Source organism: Pungitius pungitius, chromosome 20 (genome assembly GCF_949316345.1).
Source record: "Pungitius pungitius chromosome 20, fPunPun2.1, whole genome shotgun sequence".
NCBI classification, from domain to species: domain Eukaryota; kingdom Metazoa; phylum Chordata; class Actinopteri; order Perciformes; family Gasterosteidae; genus Pungitius; species Pungitius pungitius.
This window is the reverse complement of record NC_084919.1, coordinates 788078-811127: the sequence shown is the minus strand read 5'-3', so window position 1 is coordinate 811127 and position 23050 is coordinate 788078. Positions and strand designations below refer to the sequence as shown.

At 47.5% G+C, this 23050-nt stretch overlaps 3 protein-coding genes across 3 annotated transcripts in view; all 3 read right to left on the bottom strand.

Annotated features, from left to right (window-relative positions):
- The window catches only part of col12a1b (collagen, type XII, alpha 1b), a 55954-nt gene extending 40525 nt beyond the window's left edge, over positions 1 to 15429 (bottom strand). The window contains exons 1-14 of the mRNA XM_037450188.2: positions 15133 to 15429; positions 14529 to 14639; positions 10777 to 10893; positions 9511 to 9654; positions 8198 to 8257; positions 7777 to 8040; positions 7271 to 7435; positions 6507 to 6680; positions 6112 to 6402; positions 5403 to 6005; positions 3904 to 4182; positions 3556 to 3831; positions 2603 to 2875; positions 30 to 299 (exon numbers count right to left, since the gene is read on the bottom strand). Of these exons, the coding sequence (XP_037306085.2) occupies positions 30 to 299; positions 2603 to 2875; positions 3556 to 3831; positions 3904 to 4182; positions 5403 to 6005; positions 6112 to 6402; positions 6507 to 6680; positions 7271 to 7435; positions 7777 to 8040; positions 8198 to 8257; positions 9511 to 9654; positions 10777 to 10893; positions 14529 to 14604 (2992 nt within the window). The 5' untranslated portion in view covers positions 14605 to 14639; positions 15133 to 15429. The remainder of the gene's footprint in view (positions 1 to 29; positions 300 to 2602; positions 2876 to 3555; positions 3832 to 3903; positions 4183 to 5402; positions 6006 to 6111; positions 6403 to 6506; positions 6681 to 7270; positions 7436 to 7776; positions 8041 to 8197; positions 8258 to 9510; positions 9655 to 10776; positions 10894 to 14528; positions 14640 to 15132) is intronic.
- Positions 15430 to 16678: 1249 nt separating this feature from the next.
- On the bottom strand, positions 16679 to 18509 carry LOC119195362 (cytochrome c oxidase subunit 7A2, mitochondrial-like). The gene is made up of 4 exons (XM_037450226.2): positions 18380 to 18509; positions 17936 to 18025; positions 17378 to 17462; positions 16679 to 16929 (listed from the first exon to the last, which is right to left on the bottom strand). The coding sequence occupies exons 1-4, from the start codon at positions 18395 to 18397 to the stop codon at positions 16874 to 16876; spliced, it is 249 nt and encodes an 82-aa protein (XP_037306123.1). The 5' UTR covers positions 18398 to 18509; the 3' UTR covers positions 16679 to 16873.
- Positions 18510 to 19070: 561 nt separating this feature from the next.
- Positions 19071 to 22060, bottom strand: LOC119195359 (cell cycle control protein 50A-like). The gene is made up of 7 exons (XM_037450222.2): positions 21654 to 22060; positions 21250 to 21369; positions 21040 to 21147; positions 20832 to 20919; positions 20606 to 20752; positions 20292 to 20498; positions 19071 to 20071 (listed from the first exon to the last, which is right to left on the bottom strand). The coding sequence occupies exons 1-7, from the start codon at positions 21897 to 21899 to the stop codon at positions 19878 to 19880; spliced, it is 1110 nt and encodes a 369-aa protein (XP_037306119.2). The 5' UTR covers positions 21900 to 22060; the 3' UTR covers positions 19071 to 19877.
- Between the last annotated feature and the right edge of the window lie 990 nt (positions 22061 to 23050).

Sequence of the window (23050 nt, the reverse complement as noted above, 5' to 3'; positions counted from 1 at the left end):
TATTTGGACTACACAAACAGTTCTTGTACCATCGGTGGTTTCCTGTCCAGCCAGCGGCTCGCTGTCTCCTCGCTCGTAGGTGGCGACCACGGAGACGTGGTAGAGCGTCTCGGGGCTCAGGCCGTCCAGCAGCGCGTCCGTCACGTCCCCCGGCAGCGTTTTGTCTCCGGCCTCCCCGGAAAAAAGAGAGCGCCACCGGACCCGGTACGTCCTCACGGCGCCGGGCGCCGCCGCCCAGGACACCGCGAAGCTGGAGTCGGTGACGTCACTAGTGACCAGGTCCCTGGGGGGGCCCATCTCTGAAAAACAAGAGCAACAGGGAGTTAAGAGGTATGGAACAGGTGGAGGAGCAGGAGCAGACGGAGGAGCAGGAGCAGCAGCATGCTCAGTGATGGAAGGAGGGAGAAGTTTCCACGCTGATGATTATCAGTTCCACCTCCACCACCAGCGTTTTGCTGATGGATCTCTGAAGAAAGAGGTGGAACAAAGGAGGGAAAACACGGTGTTTGAAGGCGGAACAAATTGGATTTTACATTTGCGAAAGTGGAGGAGCTGTTTGGGTGGAGGAGAAGCTGTTTGGGTGGAGGAGAAGCAGGCTGGGTGGAGGCCACCAGCCGATGGAGATGTCCTCCCGATCATCTGCTTGGAGGACACGTAGAGAGGCTTTTAATTTGGCGGGTCTGCATGTCCTTTGGACAGACGGCGTGTGGAATGTTCCAGCAGACGAAGCCTCAAACTGCTTCTTAATCCCACAACATGTTCCTCTCCCCATGTCTACTCGTGATTTACTGAACATACTGGCGTCGTGTTTTTCCATCACGACCCAGAACTCAGACGCTTGTGTTTGGGTGTAAAAGTTTAGAAGACAAAATGAGAGAGTAGAACCTCAAACTTAATTAAAAGCTCCAGGAGAAAGAAAGTTTATGTACAAAACCACCATTTGAGTTGTGGCAGAACAAAGCGTGTGGCTCCACAGCTGCATCTTCTCTACTGACCAGCAGGGGGCGACTCCTCTGCTCCCATAGATGTCAATGGGAAAATGACTCCTTCAGTAAACATGAGTTTAAAACCTGTAGCTCTCTCTAAGTCTTTAAAGGCTTCTCCAGGACCGCGTGATGCTCATTTAGTAAATGATGGTCCATAAATGAGTAGCTGCTGTCCTTCATCCCCTTTGGGACATCTCAAGAGACGTCGTCTTCGGGCCTTAATCACACAGGACGTTTGATCTTTCATCACATCTCCAAACTGAACTAAAGTGAAGACTACCGGAAACCTTGAGGATATTTTGGGCATCAGGTGGAAGACATTCACGTGGAGGATCCTCCAGATGTCAACACAAGTCCAAAAGACACGTTCCATGACTATCAGGCCAGAACATTCATACGTCCTCTACGAGGGGATCCTTTAAACAAAGCCTGTCACCATCTGTCACCAACTGACTCCTGAAGAGTTCTCCATCCCACAGGATCCCGTCATGCTGCTCCTACCGGCAGGAGCTCCTGGTTATTCTCAGCGTTTTGGGGTTTTTGTCCAAATGTGAAGGCAGCTGCAGAGCCTTAATACACGTATAATGTATAATATATAGACATATATCAGCTGTGGACAGGTTTGTGCCAAGCAAGTGACCTCATTGGACGTAATCCGGGGTCCTTTGAACCCTTCAGACTGAATAAAGCTCTTCTTACGGTAGTTTGAGGAGCGTCTGAATGAGCTGATAAATCACAGAAAGCGTCGTAACCCTGCAGATATTTGGCAGGAAGAAGACTTTTCCATCTTAGCTCCCACTTGGTGGTAAACATCAACGCGAGCTCCTCCTGAAGGACGGGACGGAGCCACGCCCCCCCGACGCCTCGGACGGAGAAGGAGAAACCATCTGTGTGAACCCAAAGCATGACGGCGCCGACCCACGTTCAGGGAGACGCTCTCGGGGGGCGGGGGGGGGGGGCGAACGGACCAATCGCAAGCCGCCACGATGACTTTGTGTGTGTGAAAGAGTCTGAAGAAAGACAGACGGAGGTGAATAGACGTCATGAGACAGAAGGTGGGACGGAGACATAAACAGAGACGCAGTGAGTCACTGTCCCGTCTCTCCGTCCACGCTGTGACATCACACGCCGCCGATAAGGCGCCGTGACCTCAAAGCCCGGAGGCTTTGACCCCTGACCTGCCTCAGACCTCGGCTTAAGGAGCCTCCTGACGACTTGCTCTCCTTCCAGGATTTAGACCCAGCCGGTTGCAGACAGGCCCTCAAACATTAGCCACAAACGTCCAGAAATAACAGAAACAACGTCTATCTTTAAATGACCAGAATGAATTTAGATCTTTTCGTATTACTAAAGTGAAATGACGTTTGGAACTGAGTGAATGTTTCGTATCAGATGAGGAGGATTAGCGGCTCAGTCTCTGACACAGACAGCCGCTGGTGGAGACCCAAACCAGAGCATCAGAAGGGATCATATCGGACCGCCTTTCATCATGTGATGAACTTTGACCTCACGTCTCAGCTTGGGTGACACAGACATTGTCTGCGCATCCAGCTTCTTGTTCTGATGTTTTTCTTTTTCAAAAAGCAATAAATGCAACATCAAAGTAGCCGGCTTACCTTCCAGCGTGGAGCCCCGCCCCTCCAGGGCGCCGCCCGGGCCCGACGGGTACTGAGCGCTGACGGCGACGTCGTACTGGGTCCCGGGCTGCAGGTCCTTGAGGAGGGCGACGTTGGTGTCGCCACTCACCGACACCTCGTTGGCGGGGCCGCCGGCGGAGGGTCTGTACGCCACGCGGTACCGGAGCACGCCGCCCGGCGCCGCCTCCCACGAGGCCTTCATGGAGGACGCCGTCTCGTCGAAAACCCTCAGGTCGCGGGGGGAGCCTCTGACTGAGGGACAAGGTCAGAAAATCATACACTGATTTTATGTGACTATTTCACAAAATACTGCAGATTATTGAAGCTTTATAAGTGCATTGATTAGTAAAAACCGTTTGTTCAGCAATAACTCATTTGATTGATTGTAAACGGCACAGATTGAACGTATGTAAAGTCTTTGGTTCTTTTGTGGATATTTGACTTGAAAATAACAAACAATACTTGATTTCACAAAGACTAGCAGCATGCTTGAGAAGCAGTGGATGGAGCACGAGGACTTAATGTCCTTCACTGGCACCCTGAGCTCCACTGTTTGTGCTGGCGGATACCAGGACGTTAGTGGAAGCAGGGCAAGTTCACACAATTCCCCTTTAAAAACACAACAGCTCAAATAAAGAGGTGACTCATGTTTTACGGTTGCCTCTGCCAGGCTGATGAATGCGTTGGCCTTCAAGCCAAATGTCCCTCTGTGTTTTTCCCTCCATTTAGTTGTCAGAAAGTAAAGAAAAAGAAATCTGATTTCCCAGCTGGCCGCAGGACCGAAAAACCCAAATCATGAGGAAAAGTCCTCGAGTCACAGGCCCAAAACCGTGAACCCATCCCAGAGGCAGCTGGTGCATTCTGGGAGCAGAATGCCACGGAGACGGGGAGACGGGGAGGATCTATATCTACAAAGCACAGCAAGGTGTCACCTTCTTTGGTGGTGCCCTCGGTCTGCAGCGCCCCCCCGGGGCCCGACCCGTACTCCGCAGTGACGGTGACCCGGTAGGTGGTCAGAGGCCGCAGCTCCTGCAGCACGATGGTGGTCTCGGGTCCCGCGGTGTGGGTCTCGAGCCTGGAGCCTTCGCCCCCCACCGGTTGGTAGGTCAGCCGGTAGCGAGCGACGTCTCCCGGCGCCGGCCGCCACGAGACCCTGAAACTGTCCGCGGTCTCCTCGGAGACCCTCAGGGAGCTCACGGAGCCCAGTTCTGCAGCGCAAAGGGGTCTGTTAGCGTTAGCGTTAGCATTAGCTCCCGTCCGACCGCTCGGGCCCAACGTACCTTCTAAGGTGGTCTCGAAGCCGGTCACGGGTAAGCTCCGCCCCTTGTCGTACTGCGCGTGGACGTTGACCTCGTAGCGGGTGACAGGGACGAGGTTGGGGAGGACCGCGGCGAGCTCGTCCCCAGGGACGGACATGGACACGAATTGTCCGTCCTCGCCGCCCGCCGGCTTGAACTGGACCAGGAAGGACTCCACGTTGGGGGCGTCGATCTGCCAGGCGGCCCGGAAGCTTCTGGGGCCGACCTCTGAGAAGGTCAGGGCCCTCGGCTGTGTCAGGCCTGGAGGGGTGAGGGAGGGGGGGGGGGGGGGCAGGTTACGGAGATGGAGCAGACATCACAAGGTGCTTCACAATAAAACCTCCAGACAACAAGCTAAAAGCAAAAGAGGAACTTGGCACTAAAACAAAGGAAAGGATTTCAGGACTTGGATTCCTCTTCATCCTTTCCTTCTGAGCCTCTTCTTCATTTACAAAGATGTGGCTGAACATCTGAATGCCACTTAGACCGAAACCAACACCATCCCTAAATATCACCACACATTTCTGGATGGATGACTTATAATAAGAAAAAGTCTCCTCTTAGACCAGCTGCTATCGAACATCAAAGGGATCCGCATACGGAATTATTGAGTTTATGATCCAATCTGCAAATGTATCTGATTAATGTATAATACTACATTAAAATACATTGATTAATGTATAATAATTGATTATAATATATTGATTAATGTGTGAGACTCACAGAGTGGATTCAGTGGGTGAAACAACGTGTTCGTGACCACAAGTCGCCCCCAGAGATCAAAAGGATCACATGTGTTCAGCACATTGAGGCGGGAGGGGGGGCGGATGAAGGAGTGATGGCGTGCACGTGCACGTTGGGGATTTATGGACCAAATGTGGGTTTGAGCCCCATTAATGCTCTAAATCGGCTGAGAAAAGACGTCTCCTTAAACATAATGAGACGTAAGTGTATATTTTTCAAAGTCAAATCTCTTCCAACAATTAAAACGGATTTTAGTGTTAAGCACTAAAGTCACATGACTGTCGTTACATTAAAGGCAAAACCCAAAACCTCTAAACCCCATAAACATTTATTTTTTGTAAAATTATATTTTGCATTTTTAATAAACAAGTTAAAGGCAATTCCAAATCAAATGAACATATGCTAATATCATTGATATAAATATTATAAAGTATTCATTTTAAACTGAATTAAAGGTACATGAAGATGCGGTTGGTGCTCCGTGTGTGATGCTAAGCTAGCTGGTTCCAAAATGAAACCAAGATGGATACTAAACCCCACAGATGAGCCTTCTATGAACACGCTGTCCATAAACAAGCAGACCCTTCTCCGTTTCCACGGATACGCCTAAAGACACAATCCAGTAGAAAACACGTTCAACGTGTTGATGGAGAGGAGTAAATCAGGCAGCTTCGCCCAGGAGGACCCAGAATGCACCTTGTTAACCGGTGGCGGGTGTGAAGGCGCGTCGTACTCACGCCTCTGCTGGATGGCGCTGAGCTCCTGCTCGATCCTCAGGCAGATGGACTGCGTGAGCTCCTTGGAGATCCTCTGGAAGGCGTCGAAGTCATCCACCGTGTACACGTGGGTGTCGGCGGGCTCGTTGGCGATGGCCTCCAGCTCCGTCCGCACGGCGTCCTTCACGCCCACGGCGAAGATCTCCACGTCGGCCCGCCTCAGCTTGGTGGCCGGCTCCTGGAAGGCGTCGGAGGACTTCCCGTCTGTGATGAGGATGTTGACGCGGGGGACGTTGGGCCGCGCCCCCCTGGCAGTCTGGAAGACCTTCTCCCTCACGTAGGTCATGGCCCTGCCGGTGTTGGTGGAGCCGCCGCGGTACGGGAAGCTCCTCACGGCCTTCACCATGGCGGCCCGGTCGTGGTAGGTGTTGAGGTAGAACTCGGTGTGGGGGTCCCTGCTGTACTGGACCAGGCTGATCTGGACCTTGTCTCGCCCGATGTCGAAGGTGGTGACCAGCACCTCCAGGAAGGCTCGCACTTTAGCAAAGTTCACCAGGCCGATGCTGTAGGATCCGTCGACCAGGAGGACCACGTCGGCCTGGACGTCCACGCCGAGAGAGCACTCTGAGGAGGAGGAGGAGGAGGAGGAAGCACGGCGCAGAGTGTTAGTCCACTTCAACCACACCACAGGACGAAGACAATGATCCCAGAACATGAAATGGGAACCCACCCATTAACACGTTCACCGGTTGGGTCTTCTGCATGACGGCGAGGGGCTCGCTGGCCACCAGGCCCCTCAGGGCCGACACACTGATCTGGTACTCTGTGTCTGGAGAAAGGTCCCTGACCACCACCGAGCTCTGGGCCGGGCCCACGTACAGCTCCTGCCGCTTGGCGCCGGCCATCATGGGGACCGTCTTCACCACGTAGCCGGAGTACTCTCCGATGGGGGCGTCCCAGGTCAGCCGCACCGACTTGGAGGCCACCTCGAGGACCTGGAGGTTGGAGGCCGGCTCCACGCCTGCAGAAGGTAAAGTCAGGAGTCAGCGGCGTCGGACCCCCGCGTTCCCCCCCCCCCCGAGGCCGACAACCAGCGCTCTGTACGGAAGCGTTCTCGCCCCTCACCTTCTTCCCCGCTGACGATGGCGGAGAGCTGCTCGTCCACGCCGGCGCACAGCTGAGCGACGAGCTGCTTCTGCACGCTCCTGATCTGGTCGAAGTTGTCCACGGTGAAGACGTGACCTCTGTGAGGCGCCGAGGCCATCAGCTTCATCTCCTCAGCGTCCGCCTGCTGGACGCCTGAAGAAAAAAAAAAGGGGGGTTGAGTCACTTCCTGACGACTTTAAGGACATTTCTGAGCTATGAGGACAAAGTGGAGCAAAACCTCGTTAAGTTCTTCAGCTGAGCTTGTTCTCCTTTTTGCTGGAAAGTGGCAGTCAGTAATAAACTGGTCCGATTTTTACAATCCCACATTGTTTCTGTAACACCTCAGTAAAGCTGAGAACTTTATGACGAAAGAAACGTGTCGTCTGTCCCTGATGACTGATGAATGTTTGTATTTATAAATGGCATCACATTCTCCAAAGTAAAAACATGACTTATTCAACAGATGAAAGGTTTAATCGGGATCGTTTGGATACAAAAGTACTTCTTGTTTCTAACACAGATTTAAAAAAGGTACGTGGCTTCTGTCATAAACATCTTGAAATGAGATGACCAGATGTTTCCAGCCTCTCAGGGCTTCTGTACATCTGTGATGAGAGAAGACTCCACCCCGCTACGACCTACACCAACTATTTCACCCAGCCGTGACCCCCCTCCCGTGACCTTTGACCCCCGTGATCGTTCATCTCCCGGCTGAGAGTGGCGAACCGCTCGTGGCGACGTACCGAGCACAAAGATCTCCACCCCGGCGCTCCGGAGCTGGCGGGCAGCGGTCTCCACCGGATCCTCCGACTTGCCGTCCGTGATGATCACCAGAACTTTGGGGAAGTCCTTCCGGGCCCCGGCCTCCTCGGTGAAGCTGTTCTTCAGGACGTAGTCCAGAGCGTCGCCTGCGGACGCAACGAGACATCATCGTGGCTTTAACGATGAAGGTGCAACTCTTCTTCACTCATTAATGAGCAGTTTTCAACATTTGGATTTGGAAAAGAGACAATAAACTGCTGAATAAAGAGTAGTAAACGTTTTGTCTCAATCTAAAATGCAAATATTGCAATATTTCTTCAGTATTTTGATCACAACGAATACTCGATTTCTGTTATTGTGTATTTACCGAGTTTCCTCTCCTCTGTACATTCATATTTATGTCCATTAGGTGAAGAGTAGAAAACAAGAATAACAGCTGTTGGAAGCATTGATAGAATCCAGTCATGGAGGTGGAGGCACCACCCACCTGTCTTGGTGTCTCCCCCCTTGTAGGGCAGCGAGCCGATGGCGCGGAGCAGCTCGGGTCGGGTGGCGTGGCGGTTGAGGGGGAACTCGGTCCGCGGGTCGCTGCCGTACTGGACCACGCCCACCCGGGTCCGGTCCGCCCCCACCTGAAAGGCGCCGGCCGCCGCCGACAGGAAGCCGCGCACGTACTTGAAGTTCGGCCTGCCGACGCTCCAGGAGCCGTCCACCAAGAACACCACATCGGCCACGGCGCTGGAGGAGCATTCTGGGTAAAAAGCAAAGAGAAGGGGGAGGAGTGAGAGGCAGCAAGGAATCTGTCAGCTAGAGGAGGAGACAGAAGGGAGAAGGTAGGTATTTCGCGGCATGGCGCTGGGAGTTAGGCCCACTCCTCACTTCAGGGTTGGAATGAAGAAAGGACTCACTGGTGGAATGTGAAGGGTCTGGTTTCCTGGAAGCTCCTCTGGTGTCGCCACTCGACTCGACTGAAAGACAACAGCACAACCGCGTCATCGTGTTGGATGGGATCCTCATTTTGTCCGATAAACAACGTCCAAAGCAAGCTTCCAAATGGCAAAACAAGCTTGTTGATGTCAACAGTGTTCGTTGCGGCGCCTCCCCAGCAAACTGCCGCACACACACCCCTCTCTGTCGGCTCTTTCCTTCTGCCATCTTATCCATATATTTAATGCATTTCCTTTCCTCTAAATCAGTGGCTTACCAATCATTTTGGCCTGTGATTCCTTCACGTGAAGCTACTTCTGGAGACTGGGGACACGTTTTAACAAGCTCAACCAGAAGAAGGATTGAATTAGAGCAAAATATATGATGATTTTGTGTAAGTTTTTAGACTTGCTTTGTCTTATGAGCCATCATGGTCATCTTGAGACCCCTATGGATGCCCTGAACCTCAGGTCGCATTCTGTGTAGTGACCAGCAGGGGGCGACTCCTCTGCTCCCATAGACGTCTATGAGGAAATGACTCTACTTCTGTGTAGTGACCAGCAGGGGGCGACTCCTCTGCTCCCATAGACGTCTATGAGGAAATGACTCTACTTCTTCCTTGATTTATTCCCTCAGTAAACATTGTAAACATGACTTTATGGTCTCAGTCTCTAGTTTCAAGTCTTCTTCAATGCAGCATGATGTTCATTTATTGAATGATGGACCATTTAGAGTCTAACAGACCATAAAGCAGGTGATGCTTTAGGGCGGGGCTAGCCACTGATTGACAGGTGTCTAGCAGAGACGTGTCAGGCGTCTCTGTCTCACTCCTATGTCTTCCAAATAAGTTCACTTCTTTCCATTGGTTGCAACCAAACAGCAACAACATGGCAACGTCAAAAATCCAAGATAGAAACCGCCCAATCACCAAACTCGATCATTTTGTTTCCAATTCATGAATAAGGTCATGACGCCAAAGGTTTTCCCCTCATTGAAGATTCTAAAGATCTCAACGTTCCAAAATCTGTTGAGAACATTTGGTCCATTTCGCAGTTGTTCTGTAGCTTTTACAAGATCTTCAGCATCTGTCATCAGATGGAAGAATTTTCTTTGTGAGGACTTGTTCCTCGTTTACTTCGGTACGGCTATTCTATAGCACAGTTATTACGCAAAGCCAAACTAAAATAATTTAGAACAGATGATTGATTGAACATTGAACCGGGTGCACAGGGTACATGAGACCTCTCCAGCGTCTGGTTGTGGTTATCAGACCTGAATGGACTTGGTGACTCACGTGTGAGCTGGCCGCTGACCGGCAGACTCTCCTCTGATCCGGCGTACGCAAGTATCGTTACGGCATAATTCACATCTGGACTCAGGTCAGGGATGGAGGTCTTTGTCGCAGATGCCGGCAGAGTAAATTCTTTCGTTGGTTCGTCTACAAAAATGTAAAAAAAAAAAAAAAAAGTAAAGTCAGAGGGAAGCTATTAGGAAACTATGGCATGACTTCATTTCTCCGAAAGTGAAAACAAGTCTTCAGAAGAACCTGAGGACTGGAAGAGCAGCGTTAACAGTTTGATTCATTTAATGAAATCTTTCCGTATTACTACAAATGTTAACCCTTAAAGACACAATTCTTCCATTAAATGACTTGGCATCAAATAGTCAGTTTTTGTTCAATAGTCAGTGTTACAGTATGTTGATTCTACTGGTTGAGATCTTGCCATTGCTCCTATTTACGGGATTAATAATATGAAAAAATCCAATACATTTCTACAAACTAAGTACATTATCAACTTAAGCCCTCACTTGTACTCAACTATGACAAAAATAACTGTTGACACTTTTGTGTTTTACAGGTCAAAGAGCTCTGCTTCTTAATTCACCCTTTATAGAATGTTCTGGTAGGTTCGACTGGAAGTTATTAAATGAGTCAGTTAGCTAGTTGGCTAACGGGACGTAGGCTAACAGGTACAGTGGAACGTAGCTATCAGCTAACGGTACATCTGTCTCCTTTATTACGTAACAGTAACTGTACCCGAGTGAATTTATTCAGTAGCAGCTAATCTCTTTGTATGAAACAGCACATCCACCTGATGCATACATTTGTTTAATCCACACTTATAACTAGGTTATGACTTTCTTATGTGTGGACTCAAACAAAAGCAGCTTAAGTTTGACTACAAATGGCAGAATTGAGACCATTTGAGCTAAGTGTCCAACCATGAAAACCCCTTTTGACTCAAGTGTTGATGTCTCTGTGGACTTCTGTCTGATTTCAGCTATTTAATGAACTCAGATGGATGTGACACCTTCCCTCTTTGAGCTAAACTAATACTGACAACTTTTCCATGGCAGTGATAATGTTTTTCTCGTGTTCTTTTTTTTTCTTCTTAAATGTCATTAGAGCTCCCGGAGCCAAACATGTGTCTGCAGAGATCTTCAGATAATTGGGGGGATTGTTGAGTCTTGCTGGGCAGAGCGATGTCTAAGACAGTTTATGACACTTAAAACGTTCGTGCCTGGCAGGACATAACTCGCAGGTTTAATGAGCACCCACCTGTGTCTGAGGTCACTCGTATTCTGTAGCCCTCTATGCTCGACTGGGGTTTGCTCCACACCATTTGCACCGTGTTCTCATTTAAAATCTTAAATCTCAAATTTGTCGGTGGGTCGACTGTGGAGAAAAAAAGTAAAAACGGTTAAATCTGAGCCTCAAGAGGTGGAGGTATTGAAATGTAGGTAAATCAGTCAACACTTCCAGGGGGAAGTTCGGACATGTTCACTGCTGGAACAAACCCAACAAAGACAAAGAAAATAGAGATGTGGTGGAAGCCATTTTGAAGAGGGGGGGTATAAATGACCTCTTGTTTGAGCTCAAAAACTCAAGCAACAACACACTGAGACAACCAACACAAGAAAACAACACAACGTTACCTTCCTGCGGTTTGGAAGGAAACACAAACAGGGCGGATGGAAAGTGGGGGAATTTTGTCTGGGACCAGATCTCCAGAAGCAAAGAAAGGCCATCTCAATCTCAAGTTTAAACTCTCAGACTGTTGGGCTAAACAAAGTGTACATTAAACGTCAAACGAAATTCAAGGTACACAGATTGAACGTTTTTAAATTCATTAAGTTTATTTGGTCATATTAAGTTATTATTGGTTATTGAACTATTTGTTCATCCAGTTGACGTATTAAAAGCAATCACACCTTAATGGAATCAATTAAGCATCTGTCCAATTGGTTAATGGTTATGTCCTTTACACATTTTTTTGACAAAACTAACTGATTTTGGAATATATTTGTACAATTTTCTACAGTACACATAGTTACCTGAAAGTGTGACCTGACAGTTATTACAGGAATACAAGCCAAGGTTAGATAGCTTAGGTGATAATTACACCTGACAGTTATTCAAAGTAAGAATATAGGCGTTATATATAACGTTTACTCTGTCTGCTAGTTAAAGGTAGGTGATAATTTTATCTGACGGTTATTACAGCTAAGAATACAAGCTAACGTTAGATAGCTTACCATAGGTAATTATTAAAAGTAAGCATATAAGCTAACTCTGTCAGCTAGCTTAATGTAGGTAATGATTACACCTGACAAGTATTAAAAGTAAGCATATAAGATAACTTTGACTCTGTCAGCTAGCTTAATGCTTAATAAAAGCTAACATTAGATAGCTTAGCTTGTGTAATAGTAACACCTGCTTTATTAACGGTAAGAATACAAACTAATGTTAGCTCTGTCAGGTAGCGTAAGGTAGGTAATGATTACACCTGACATTTATAACAGGTAAGAATATATGTTAATGTTAGCTCTGTCAGGTAGCCAACTTTTGCATCTGACAGTTTTATAAATGGACAATATTAGAATTGATGCTTTTGAATTTCAAAACCTTCAAATGAATTCCTGTAGAATTCAGATCAATATACATTTATTGAAAATTACAATTGTTATGGCCATTCTTTGCTTCCATATATGTCATATTAACAAACTAAACTAAAAAACTGACATATTTTTTATATTTTGTTTCTGATCAAATAATCTCTTTTGGCTGTTAATGTGAAGGAAGAAATTTTAAAATTCTGGAAAAAAATAGCCAGTTAGCAAAACATATTACAAGAAAGTTTTCCGCACACAAACTAGAACATGGACCGGCTGACTTCCTGCAGACGGTCCATGACCTCAATCCAACTGATGTTGAATTGACAAACACCAACAACACAGATCTGATGAAACTCTCCAGTATTGATTATACAATGGGAGAAAATCGGATCAATCAATCTCCATTGCAAACCTCATAAAAGAATACACAATGCCGGTGAGGTCACGTGTACATCTTTTTTCTGTTCACCTTTCCAAACATCTGCACCAGATGTTCTTAAATTACTTACTAAATGTTATGTTTTTAAATATTCAATCTTTCTTCTCCTTTTGCTGAATCCTTTTAGGATCTGCAGTAATTTAAGAACCGCTGGAGTTGATGATAACAAAGTGCACACAGGTTAAAATCTAATTTATTATTTTGGTAGGAAATCATGCGTCACGTGTACATGAAAAGTTGTTTTCAACAACTTGGGGCAAAGGACAAAAGGTTTCCATGCACACAACAGGATACAGATTATTATTTTGTAATATTTTAAAATGATATTCTTCAGGTTGGGGTCGATAATGAGATAATTAATGAGTAAAAGGTTGCTATAATCTACATATTCTTCTTTTAAAAGTTTAAAATGTACCACTATTAAATACGTTGGAAGTAGCCTCAAATTACAAGTGAAAGTATGTTAACGACATGAATGAAGGCAAATAATCAGATTTTTCTGCAAGAAAGGATGAATCTTTAATATTGATGAATTGACCGCTTCTGAACACCAGTGAGTTGGACATATGTATTTCTAGTGGAATATACTCTGTTGATCGCTCAATAAGTTAAAACACAGAAACACACTGATAGTCGCATTGATATTGAATTCTTCTCTAAACTAAAATCTCTACCAACCTGTAACAGGTGGAAACCTAAATCTAATCCTCAATCTTTTCATGCTGGAGGAACGCTGATCTATTACTGCACAGATTCTCCTGAGGCAACGCTAATAAAAGTCACAATAAAACCAAACGTACGCTGATAATTGTTTATCTAGCTAGAGTTTCAAAGATTACAGTACTATAGCTGAAGGGCTTTTCTAGACCACCAACCATCTGTTAGTAGGGGGAGTGAAGAATATCATTGTGAAATATTGTCGTGAAGCGAGGACTCGGTCCAGGCTTGACCGGAGAGGGTGACGGGGTTAAAAAACGGAGGAACCACCAACCTGGTGAGTCAATTCTGAGGGCCGCGGCGGGCGGGGCTGCTGCTTCTGTTTCCAAATGGGACAAAAACTACCCGAAAAGCTCTTAAACCACAGACACACACACACACTTCACACTTCACACTGCAGTGGGTCTGTTCTTTGAGGCGCAGATCTGGGCTCTAAACTGGTTTCATTTTGAAATTAGTCAGTTTAGAGAGCAGAGGCCTTTTCTTCAAGCATTTTAAACGTCAAACTAATCCAAGCGGTGGAATATAAACGACCCCGTTGTGGTTGCCATACCCCCCCCAACCCCCCCTGGAACATTAGAAGGGTCACAGGGGGTCAGACACGCTCCCCGAAGAACAAAAAGGTAAAGCCTCCCCTCCAATGAGTTTTTACTGCACTTTTTTTAATGCTGAGAGAAAATCCAGAGGAGCAGATCCTCTTCTCTCATAACCTCCAAAACCTCTGGAAAATAATGTGAAACTCATATTTGTCTGTCTGTTCCATCAGGAGAAGAAGGCGTGGGGAGGAAAGTTGGCCTGCTGCCTTCTGGGTGTTTCTTTTCTTCATCTACAGCGATGGATAGATTGTCCAGCAATGGTGCCTCCTGGTGTAAAAGAGATCAAACTACTTCTGGGTGGAGGGATGCCCCACCTAACCCCACACAGTTCAGAGAGAAAAGCTTTCATTGTTCAGCTTTATTGTACTTCAGCCTCTGCTACATGACATCTGAGTCCAAGCATTCAGCTTTGGACCAAAACTAAAAAGCTCCTCTGGTGAATTCATTCTTGTTGCTGTTGGAGCGAGCGACACAACGTCATCAATCAAGAACTTTAAACTGAGGCTGAAAAGAGAAACCAGGTCACAAAACACACACTGATGTCTTCTCTGAGTGATTCTTTCTTTATTCAAACTCTAGTGAGCAGAGGAAAGAGGAGGAGTGAGATGTGCTGGGTCACAGAGAGGAGGAGGAGGAGGAGGAGGAGGAGCAGAGCGGCTTTACCTGGACCCTGGGCCCCGGAGGAGGCCATGGAGGAGGCCAGGAGCAGCGCCAGGAGCGCAGACGCTCCGCTCTTCATCTTCAGCTCGGCGGCTCAGCGGCTCATGGAAGAAGCTGCGAGGCGGAACCGAGGAGGCGGTTAGACCCTTTCCTCTCTCTCCCTCTCCCTCTAAACATCTGCAAACATCTGCCCCGTGGCAGCCTCAGGGCTTCACCAGACCTCCGAGGACACCTGCCCCGTGGAAACCATCTAGACTTGATTTCTAAAAGTTCTATTGTAGAATGTACATTAACAATAAAAGCCTAAAAGTCAACACATAAAGAGGATTTTAGATCATGGAAAACCAACTTGTTGAATTTGCTAAATGTTCTCCTCTCTTTGTGTTCGATTCTGTTTTCCTTCTGAAAGTTCTGCTGCAATGGCAAAGTTTAGCCTCTAAAATGTGCTGATGAGGTAACGTTAAGCCCGCTGTGCGTCGTGCGCAATTACGCACCGCAAAGCCAAAGAAAGCGTCCACGCGTGACTGGTGAGTGAAATATGAGGCAGTAACCATCCTCCACAAGTATTGAACGGGTCATTCCCCTCGGAGGGACACGGGGCACTGACCTGAGGACCCGGATGTCTTTGGTTGTGTGTCCACGGATCAGAGTTCACGGGGAGAAGTGTCTGCTGAGCGCTGGAGGTCCGCTGGAGGTCCGCTGGAGGTCCGGGGAGATCTTCCCTTTTTTCTCCGGTGGTTCCCAGACGCGTCGGCGAGCCTCTTTCCAAGTGGGAAGACTCTCCGAGCGACCCGCTACTTAACAGGGGGGCTGCTCCCCGCCCGCGAGCTCTGACGACATCCCCAAAACCATGTGCAACCTCCGAGGAGAAGTGCACGGAGACACACACGCACGCAGAGAGACACGCGCGCGCGCACACACAGTCGGAAACTTTTACATAGTTGTGTGCATTCCTTTCCGGTGATGGAGGCGCTTCTGTGCGTCTGGCCACAAGGAGACAGAAGTGCACATCTGCCTTTTTTCTGTGTGTGTGAGGGGGGGGGGGGGGCTGACCCCCCTTTTCGAGAATCAATGGGAAAATATTACACAGTCTGGCAGACCTAAAAACCCACAAGTCTTTGCCTGCTCTCTTTCTGTTTGAATGAATCATTCCGGTTGTCGACGGAACAAAAGTGTCGCACAGAAGCAGCAGCTGCACAAAGCTTTTGATTTATGACAATAGAAGAGGAGACAAATAGAGACAAATAGGGACAACGAGACAGCACGTCTGGGACCAGGGGTCCACTTAGCCAGCGAGCTTAGCTCACATAGTGCTACTAAATGACATCACAAGCAACCGGGCAGCAAAGTCACAAAGTGACCTTCAGCACATTCTAATAATAATGAATTATTATGTATTAAAAGGAGCGTTTGACTCGTTGTGATCTGGGGCTGAAAGTCTGGAAGGTTCAACTCTGCCCGCGGCGCCCCCTGGTGGCCGAGGGCCCTCCGCGGGTTTACTCCTCCTCCTCCCGGCCCTCCGTCGACGGGAGGCCCGGGAGCACCGCGCGTCTGTGCGGGACGCTGCTGGGGGCTCGGGGTGCGGACCGGTACCGGAACCGGCCCGAGGGCGCCGGCTCTCCGGACTTAAATTAAAACTGACAGCGGAGAGGAATTCGCCCGAAAACAACAAATAAGAAGAAGAAGAAGAAGAAGGAGAAGAAGGAGAGTCGTTCGGTGGACAGATGGATGCACTGAACGCTCTGCATGGAGCTCGGCTTCTCTTTGGAAACGTCGCCCTCTGGTGGCGAAGGGAAGGCACGTTCATGGTCAAAGAGCACGTTCGTTCTTCTTAATCTTCTCACATCAGACGCGCTGCAGACGCGCTTTAGAGTTCATGGGTGGACAGAATAATAGAAACACCTTTCAATAAGCCACACCCCCAAAAACTCACCAGGCCTTTGTAAAGTGAGGATTTATTGTTACTGCTTTAGTTTATCATTCAAAATCAGTTCTGTTCTGTTTCAGTTCAGTTCTAATGGGAGTTTAATTATTGATTAGTGATCATTTCATTTTGCTTTATAATTTCATATTAAATCATTAAAAGAAACAAATGTATGACTCAATGTAACAGAAGTCTATGTGTTTGGAAACAAATGAAGCGTTCAAACACGTTTTAGTCATGAGGTTTTTATTTAATTGATCCTCAGATCATCAGACAGAGCGCAAGGAATAAATATTGATCCCATGAACGTGACCAAATATCTCATGACAGGACACAGAGGCTAATCTTCATCTTTTTTACACGATATAAGCAGCTGGCCGACGGATTCAAGTGGAAATGGAATTAAACCGCTGAGGGGGCGGAGTTATTTCTTCTGAGGGAACGCCGCCTTCACCAGCTCGTAGACGACGAAGCCAGCTCCTGCAAGGAAGGAGACCATCAAGCATTACTATTAAAACCAGTAAAACGGTTTGCTTAAAGTCTTAATGAATAAACAAGCGTTTCTTTTCCAAGCGTTTCCAAAAATATTTCTTATTAAAATCATTTAAAAAGGTATTCACAAAAATCAGACATATTGTGCTCATTAGATAAATATTTATAACGAAAGAAACAGAATGAGAAGCTTCAGTAAACTTAAAACAAAAAAGGGGTAGATTAAATATTCTGAGCTTAGGTTTGAAGTAGTACGTCTTCAGCATAGTTTTTATAATCTATATAGATATATTTTAGGCCCAATACACTGAGCCGACGGATACGGGTAGGTCAAAGGTCACTAAGTTCCTCCCTCGGACTCCAGCTCGTGCATTTTTGGGTTCCTAGCTCAACCTTTAGGGAGCCGCTGTGGGCCTGAAGGCTCTCGCGTCCTCACCCAGGATGGTGAGCACCATGGTGGTTCTGTACAGGATGGCGTCCCCGGGGCCTCCTTTTAGGTGAATGGGCAGCCCGTTGTCCTCCTGCAGGGGACAAACACCTCCAGGACATCAGGACAAAGCCTCCTCGTCCCAAACAAACAGTTGATGCTCGGTGAAGACGACCAGCGAGCAGAAAGAGGTTCATTACTTTAAATGTTCTACCAAACGGTGTCCTGTGCAATAACACAGTTCTGGGAAAAGTTTAACAAAGACACTTGTCCACCTCACTGCCCCATTTTACTGTTATACATCAACATGTATTCAAATTTGTAAAGAAAAATAAAAAATAGTCGCACAATCTACTAACTCATTACTTCTAAGTATAATGGAGGTATAAATTACAATATTTAGATCAATATTGAGTCAGAAGCAGTAGGATGAAATTAAAAGATACAATATTAAAGTTGAATATGCTTAGTAACATCTCAGGTCACGTAAATAGGGGATTTTTTTTTTGTTAAAAGTAGCTTCATGGGGCAGTTTGTGTATTTTAAATCAGATTATGGTTATTTTACCTGGAACATCTTCTGTTTCTGCGGCACTTTGTTCTCGACTTGCCTGCGCGCGCAGCTGGAGAAGGTCCTCCGCGCCACCTGGTGGAGAGCCTGGGAACAACAGGGGGACATGACGTCAGCACGCAAGAGAGGACGCGGGGTTGACGCAACGAAACCGCATTTAAATAGTTACGTTAGGTCTACTTTTACATAACGCTATATACATGTTAACGATTAAAAAGGAAAGATTACTTCCGAAAACTAGCACTAAAGCTAAACGTTATGCTAACTCTTCCGGCGGTGGCGTCTTAACGTCACCCGGCTTTGACCCTTAGCCCGGCTGTGGCTAGCTTAAAGTAGCCGCAATTTGCTTCCCTGTCCCCATGTTTTAGGTTACACGTCTACGTTATTTGTCAAATACTATTTACGCTGGATACACGCAAAGTTCAAGGCGAATAAACTCACAAATATGTGCCTGTTCATATTTATAGTCCGTTCGCGGTCGCCTCTCACACAAGGACACAAGGTAACTGCTTCCGCTTTTGGCTTCTTCTTCTTCTTTGCTGGTATTGACGGCAGACTCTATTTGTGCTGCGCGCTCCGCTGCCACCACCAGTCTTCAAGAGGAATTACATCCTTTATTTTAAACAATTCTATTCAGTTCTATTCTTTTGAATATTTTACTGCTCTTTTAACTTCATTTGTTTCATCTCTGTATTTTATATTTTACATATTGTATTGTTCTGTGCCTTCCTGGCAGTATTTGTTCTTGTTTAACGTTGTTATTTGCTCTCATGTTTAATCACTTTGTTGTAAAACACTGGAAATAAATGCATCCTTATGTATTAAACTATAAAGTAATGCAAATAAACTATAAGTATTGTGTTGAGTGAGTACTTTCAGAGTACTATATTACTGGTGTTACTATAGGTTAAATATCTGATTACTTTTTCCAGTTCTGTTTATGAGATAAAACTGGCTACAAGCTGTTAATAGAGGTCAAATTCTCCCAAATGCACATTTATCAGTACTTTGCAGTAAATAGCATGTGTTCTTCTTCCTTGTATCCCTATGAATAAATAATATAAATAAAATATTAAATATGCATTACTGATAAAGCAAGGCAAGGAACTATATTAAATAAAACACCTCAAAGTTTCAAATTTAAATGAACCATTTATTCATTCAAAGCAACAACACAGATGGAGTATAAAAAGAAATCTGGTCCACTGGATTGCAGACAACTTATCTGGATGAAATGTACAAAAAAAAATAAAACAAGCATTTTCACTGTGCACATTGAAAAGACACAGCCTCCTCTTCATCACAGCAGGACATTGAATCCCATGTATGAGACACGTGATGCCGTGTGGATGTTCGTTTTGCATTTGAACAACTAAAGCCACGACAACGTGCATCTCAGACTCCCACAAGACACCAAACATTTACTCACATCAACAACAATGAAGCTTCTCACTCAGCGGAGGCGTGCTTTTACTTTGAAGGCGGGCCGATGACACGAGACACAAAGACGAGCTCAAGAGTCACATTTACGCCATGGCTTCCCAGCATGCAACGCTCCCACTCACGTTGACCCCCATAAGAGGCTGTCAGAATGACACATATACACATTATGTATATATATATTACAGGGTTGTTGTGAGACAACTGCTGCAGGACGTAACATCAAATACTTTTATGCATCATTTTTCTGTGGCGCAGTCGAAAGAACAACAATAACGACCTTACCACATCTGCAGAGGTTCAGTAGCATACAGCTGTTTGCTGATAATTGTAATATTAACATTTTAGTTTAGGTATGGATCAGTGCAGGAAGCAAAGGGCTCAGAGCAGTAATGAGTGTAACTGTAGGACGTAAACGTGTCCTCGGGTGCTGCAGTTATCTCACACAGCTTATTATTATTATTATTATTATTGGGGATAACGAGGCGCTGCCGGGCCCTCAGTTGGAGATGTCGGCGCCGTTGTTGCGGTTGCCACACTTGTGGTGGATGACGAGCAGCACGACGCCCAGGAAGAAGCAGACGGAGCCCACGGTGATGTAGGCGATGCCCAGGAACGGGTTCTTGCCCCCCATCCAGGAGATGGTGCTCAGGATTATCCGCTTACGGCCCTCGAAGCTGTGGACGGGGTAATCTGGTTTCAACCGGTTTAAGGCGTGTTTGTGGATCAAAGTGACGACAAAGCAAAGAATAACAAGGTCTAAATGCTGATTTAAAGGTGTGTGCTTGTTGTCTGTGAGTCGCGTATCTGGAGTTGGATTATTCACTGAAGGAGTCAGGTGACGTTTGCTTTATACCACGATTGGAGAAATGTTTGAGCAAATCAACAGGAGCCTTTTAACGGAGGAGGATACTGTAGACCACCTCCAGGGTGTAGTTCCCTGGCGGCAGCGTGGGCACCATCTGGCTGCTCTTGGCGATGATGCGGTAGAGCTTGCGGAAGGTGGGCAGGGCGGCGGTCCTCATCCACACGATGAAGTCCTCGTTGACGAAGCCGCTGTTGCTCTGATCCGAGTCCAGCTCGTAGACGGGCCGGCGCCAGTTCAGCGGCTTCGTGGTCCCTGAAACAGACAGAAGGATGAAGAGCGGGAGGACGAAGAGCGGGAGGACAAAGAGCGGGAGGATCCCTCCGGCGCGCTCAAAGACAACGACCAGCAGCCGGCGGCACCTTGAAAGACGGCCGTGAGGTTCGAGTCGGCGCCGCCGGGGTTCCCGAACTTGACGTGCTTGTCGGTCCACCAGGCGATGCCGGTGGTGCCGAGGAGGATCGGGACGTTGGTGCCGTTGGGGTGGTTGTAGAACAGCGCCAGCGTGTCTGCCCGCCAACAACAAAGAAGGCGTGGTTAGATACACTGTAGCCGGCGGGCCGTGGGGGGGCGGAGCGGGGGGCTCACCGTTGAACATGCTGTTGGCGATGGCGCCGCACGGCGCTATGGGCACGTTGTTATGGTAGGCGTACGGCTCGCACTCCTTACTGGGCTCCTGTTACCGGGGGGGGGAGAGGAGGAGGAGACCAAAGGTTAACGGCACTACGTCATGGACGCACTGAGCAGCCTGTGACCTCACACACGTGTCATCGCCTGTTGGTGACCTCGTTCGTACCAGCAAAGATTTGAGGTTTCCGTTCAGCTGGCTGTCGTCTCTGGACTTGACGTAGCGGCGGTGATTCTGGTAGAAGTTGGAGAGGCCGTAGTACACGTAGACGTTGCTCTGTTGGTTAAGAAAAGTGGCCAGGTGAATACTTGTGATGTGGAATAGTTGTGGTGTGGAATACTTGTGATGTGGAATACTTGTGATGTGTACTCGTGATACCTCGTAGGGCTGGTCCAGGTAGAAGGGCACGGTGCACGTGCACGGCATCGTGCTGTTCCAGCTGAAGTTCTGGGAGCAGTTGAAGCAGGGACTCGAGTTGTCGGCCCCCGTGTAATCGATCTGTCACACAGGGTCACATGTAAGAGGGTACAGGCCAAAATGTCAGGAAGAAAAACATGTCGCAGCCACCACGAGCTGTCAGATACAAGTGTAGATACCACGGTCACGTGCTTAAGGACATGGGGTCAATTATATTGATTTAGTTACTAGATTAGTACTGACAGGTATTAGGACCATAATGATGACCAATGCTTCTCGTGTTACCACCAACAGTATAAAATAGAATATTCGTAAATAACTTCTAAAAACGTGCACTTTAGTGTCTCCGTTGGGCGGGGACACACCGTAAACTCCTTAATGTTGTTTGACGTCACGAACAGGCCGATGCCGATGGGGATGAAGAGGAGGCCGATGATGAAGAAGGCGGGCAGCACGGTGCCCGCGGTGAGGATGGGCTGCCAGGCGGGGAGCCGCTGCTGCTTGAACGCGGTGTTCTCGGGCTTCTTGCTCCGCAGCCCCGCGCCGCCACCGGGCCCGGTCACGGTGATGTGTCCGTCCTCGTCTTTGGCGTTGTAGCTGGACGCCATCATTGTTTCGCCCCCCCGCGTGACAGCGTCGTTTTTGTTGTTGTTGTTGTCGCTAACTCTCACCGGCTGCCTTTAGTCGCGGAAGGGCCAGTTAGCAGAGCTAGCAGCGGCTGCTCCGACAGGAAGTTGGCAAAACAAGGAAGCGACGCCGTGACGTCACTGACTTAGTGACGAGGGGGCGGGGGCTGCTGCCTTCAGGTGCTGCTGCCGCCTTCAGGAGCTGCTGCTGCCTTTAGGTGCTGCTGCCTTCAGGTGCTGCGGGGAAAATCTAACAAATCAACCGCAGGATCAGGATCAGGAGTCACTTATTGCCACAAACGCTACACACAGAATCATTTCATGGTTTGTGTGATTTAAGACAAATAAGATAAAGCAAATTCACATTAGAAATATACAGGCAAAAACTAAATCAATATGAACGCATAAGATGTAAGAGAAGTTTGCTGATGACTCAGTTTGGAAGGCACCTGACTCCAGTCCAAGGCTGGTGGACCAGGGAGGTGAGTACAATAAGGTCACCTAGCCGGAACCAGTGAAGAACCAGTGGAAGCCATTAGGGCCAGAGTGTGTTCATGAATGAGGTCTAGGAGGACGTCCCACAAGACGCCATCCGTCGTCTCATTAGAAGCAGACGAGCTGTTTAGAAGCATTTTGAGTTGCAGAAACGGAACAGTTTGTGTTCTTCATCAGGTCTCATTGTATAGTGTGCAAGTAGACTTCTTTACCAGATATTCTTACCCACAATGCTTTGCACAGCAGATATATGAGCCAGAGGGTTCAACATGTCATGTGATGAGGAAGTAGAATCCTGCATGTAACAACATGTACTCTGTGAGAAGCTGCAGTTTGTCCTGAAGGCAAATAGTTTAACACCTTCAGACCGATACGTGAGACACTGATGAGTTTCGCCCCAACAGGTTCAACCAGATCCTCAAAGTGAAGAATAAAAACACTCCCACGTCAGACTCTGTTCTCTCACTGAATGTTTTTATTCAACATAAACATGTTACAAAGGTTTCTGCTTCTTCACGTGGTCCCTACTAGTCTACATGTAGAAGAAGACCAGGTGACAAAGAGGGGCGTGCACTGGTCCTCTAAACCATCTGGTCCACCAGCATCCAGTCTGTTGTCATACCAACACTTTAAAAGGTTTT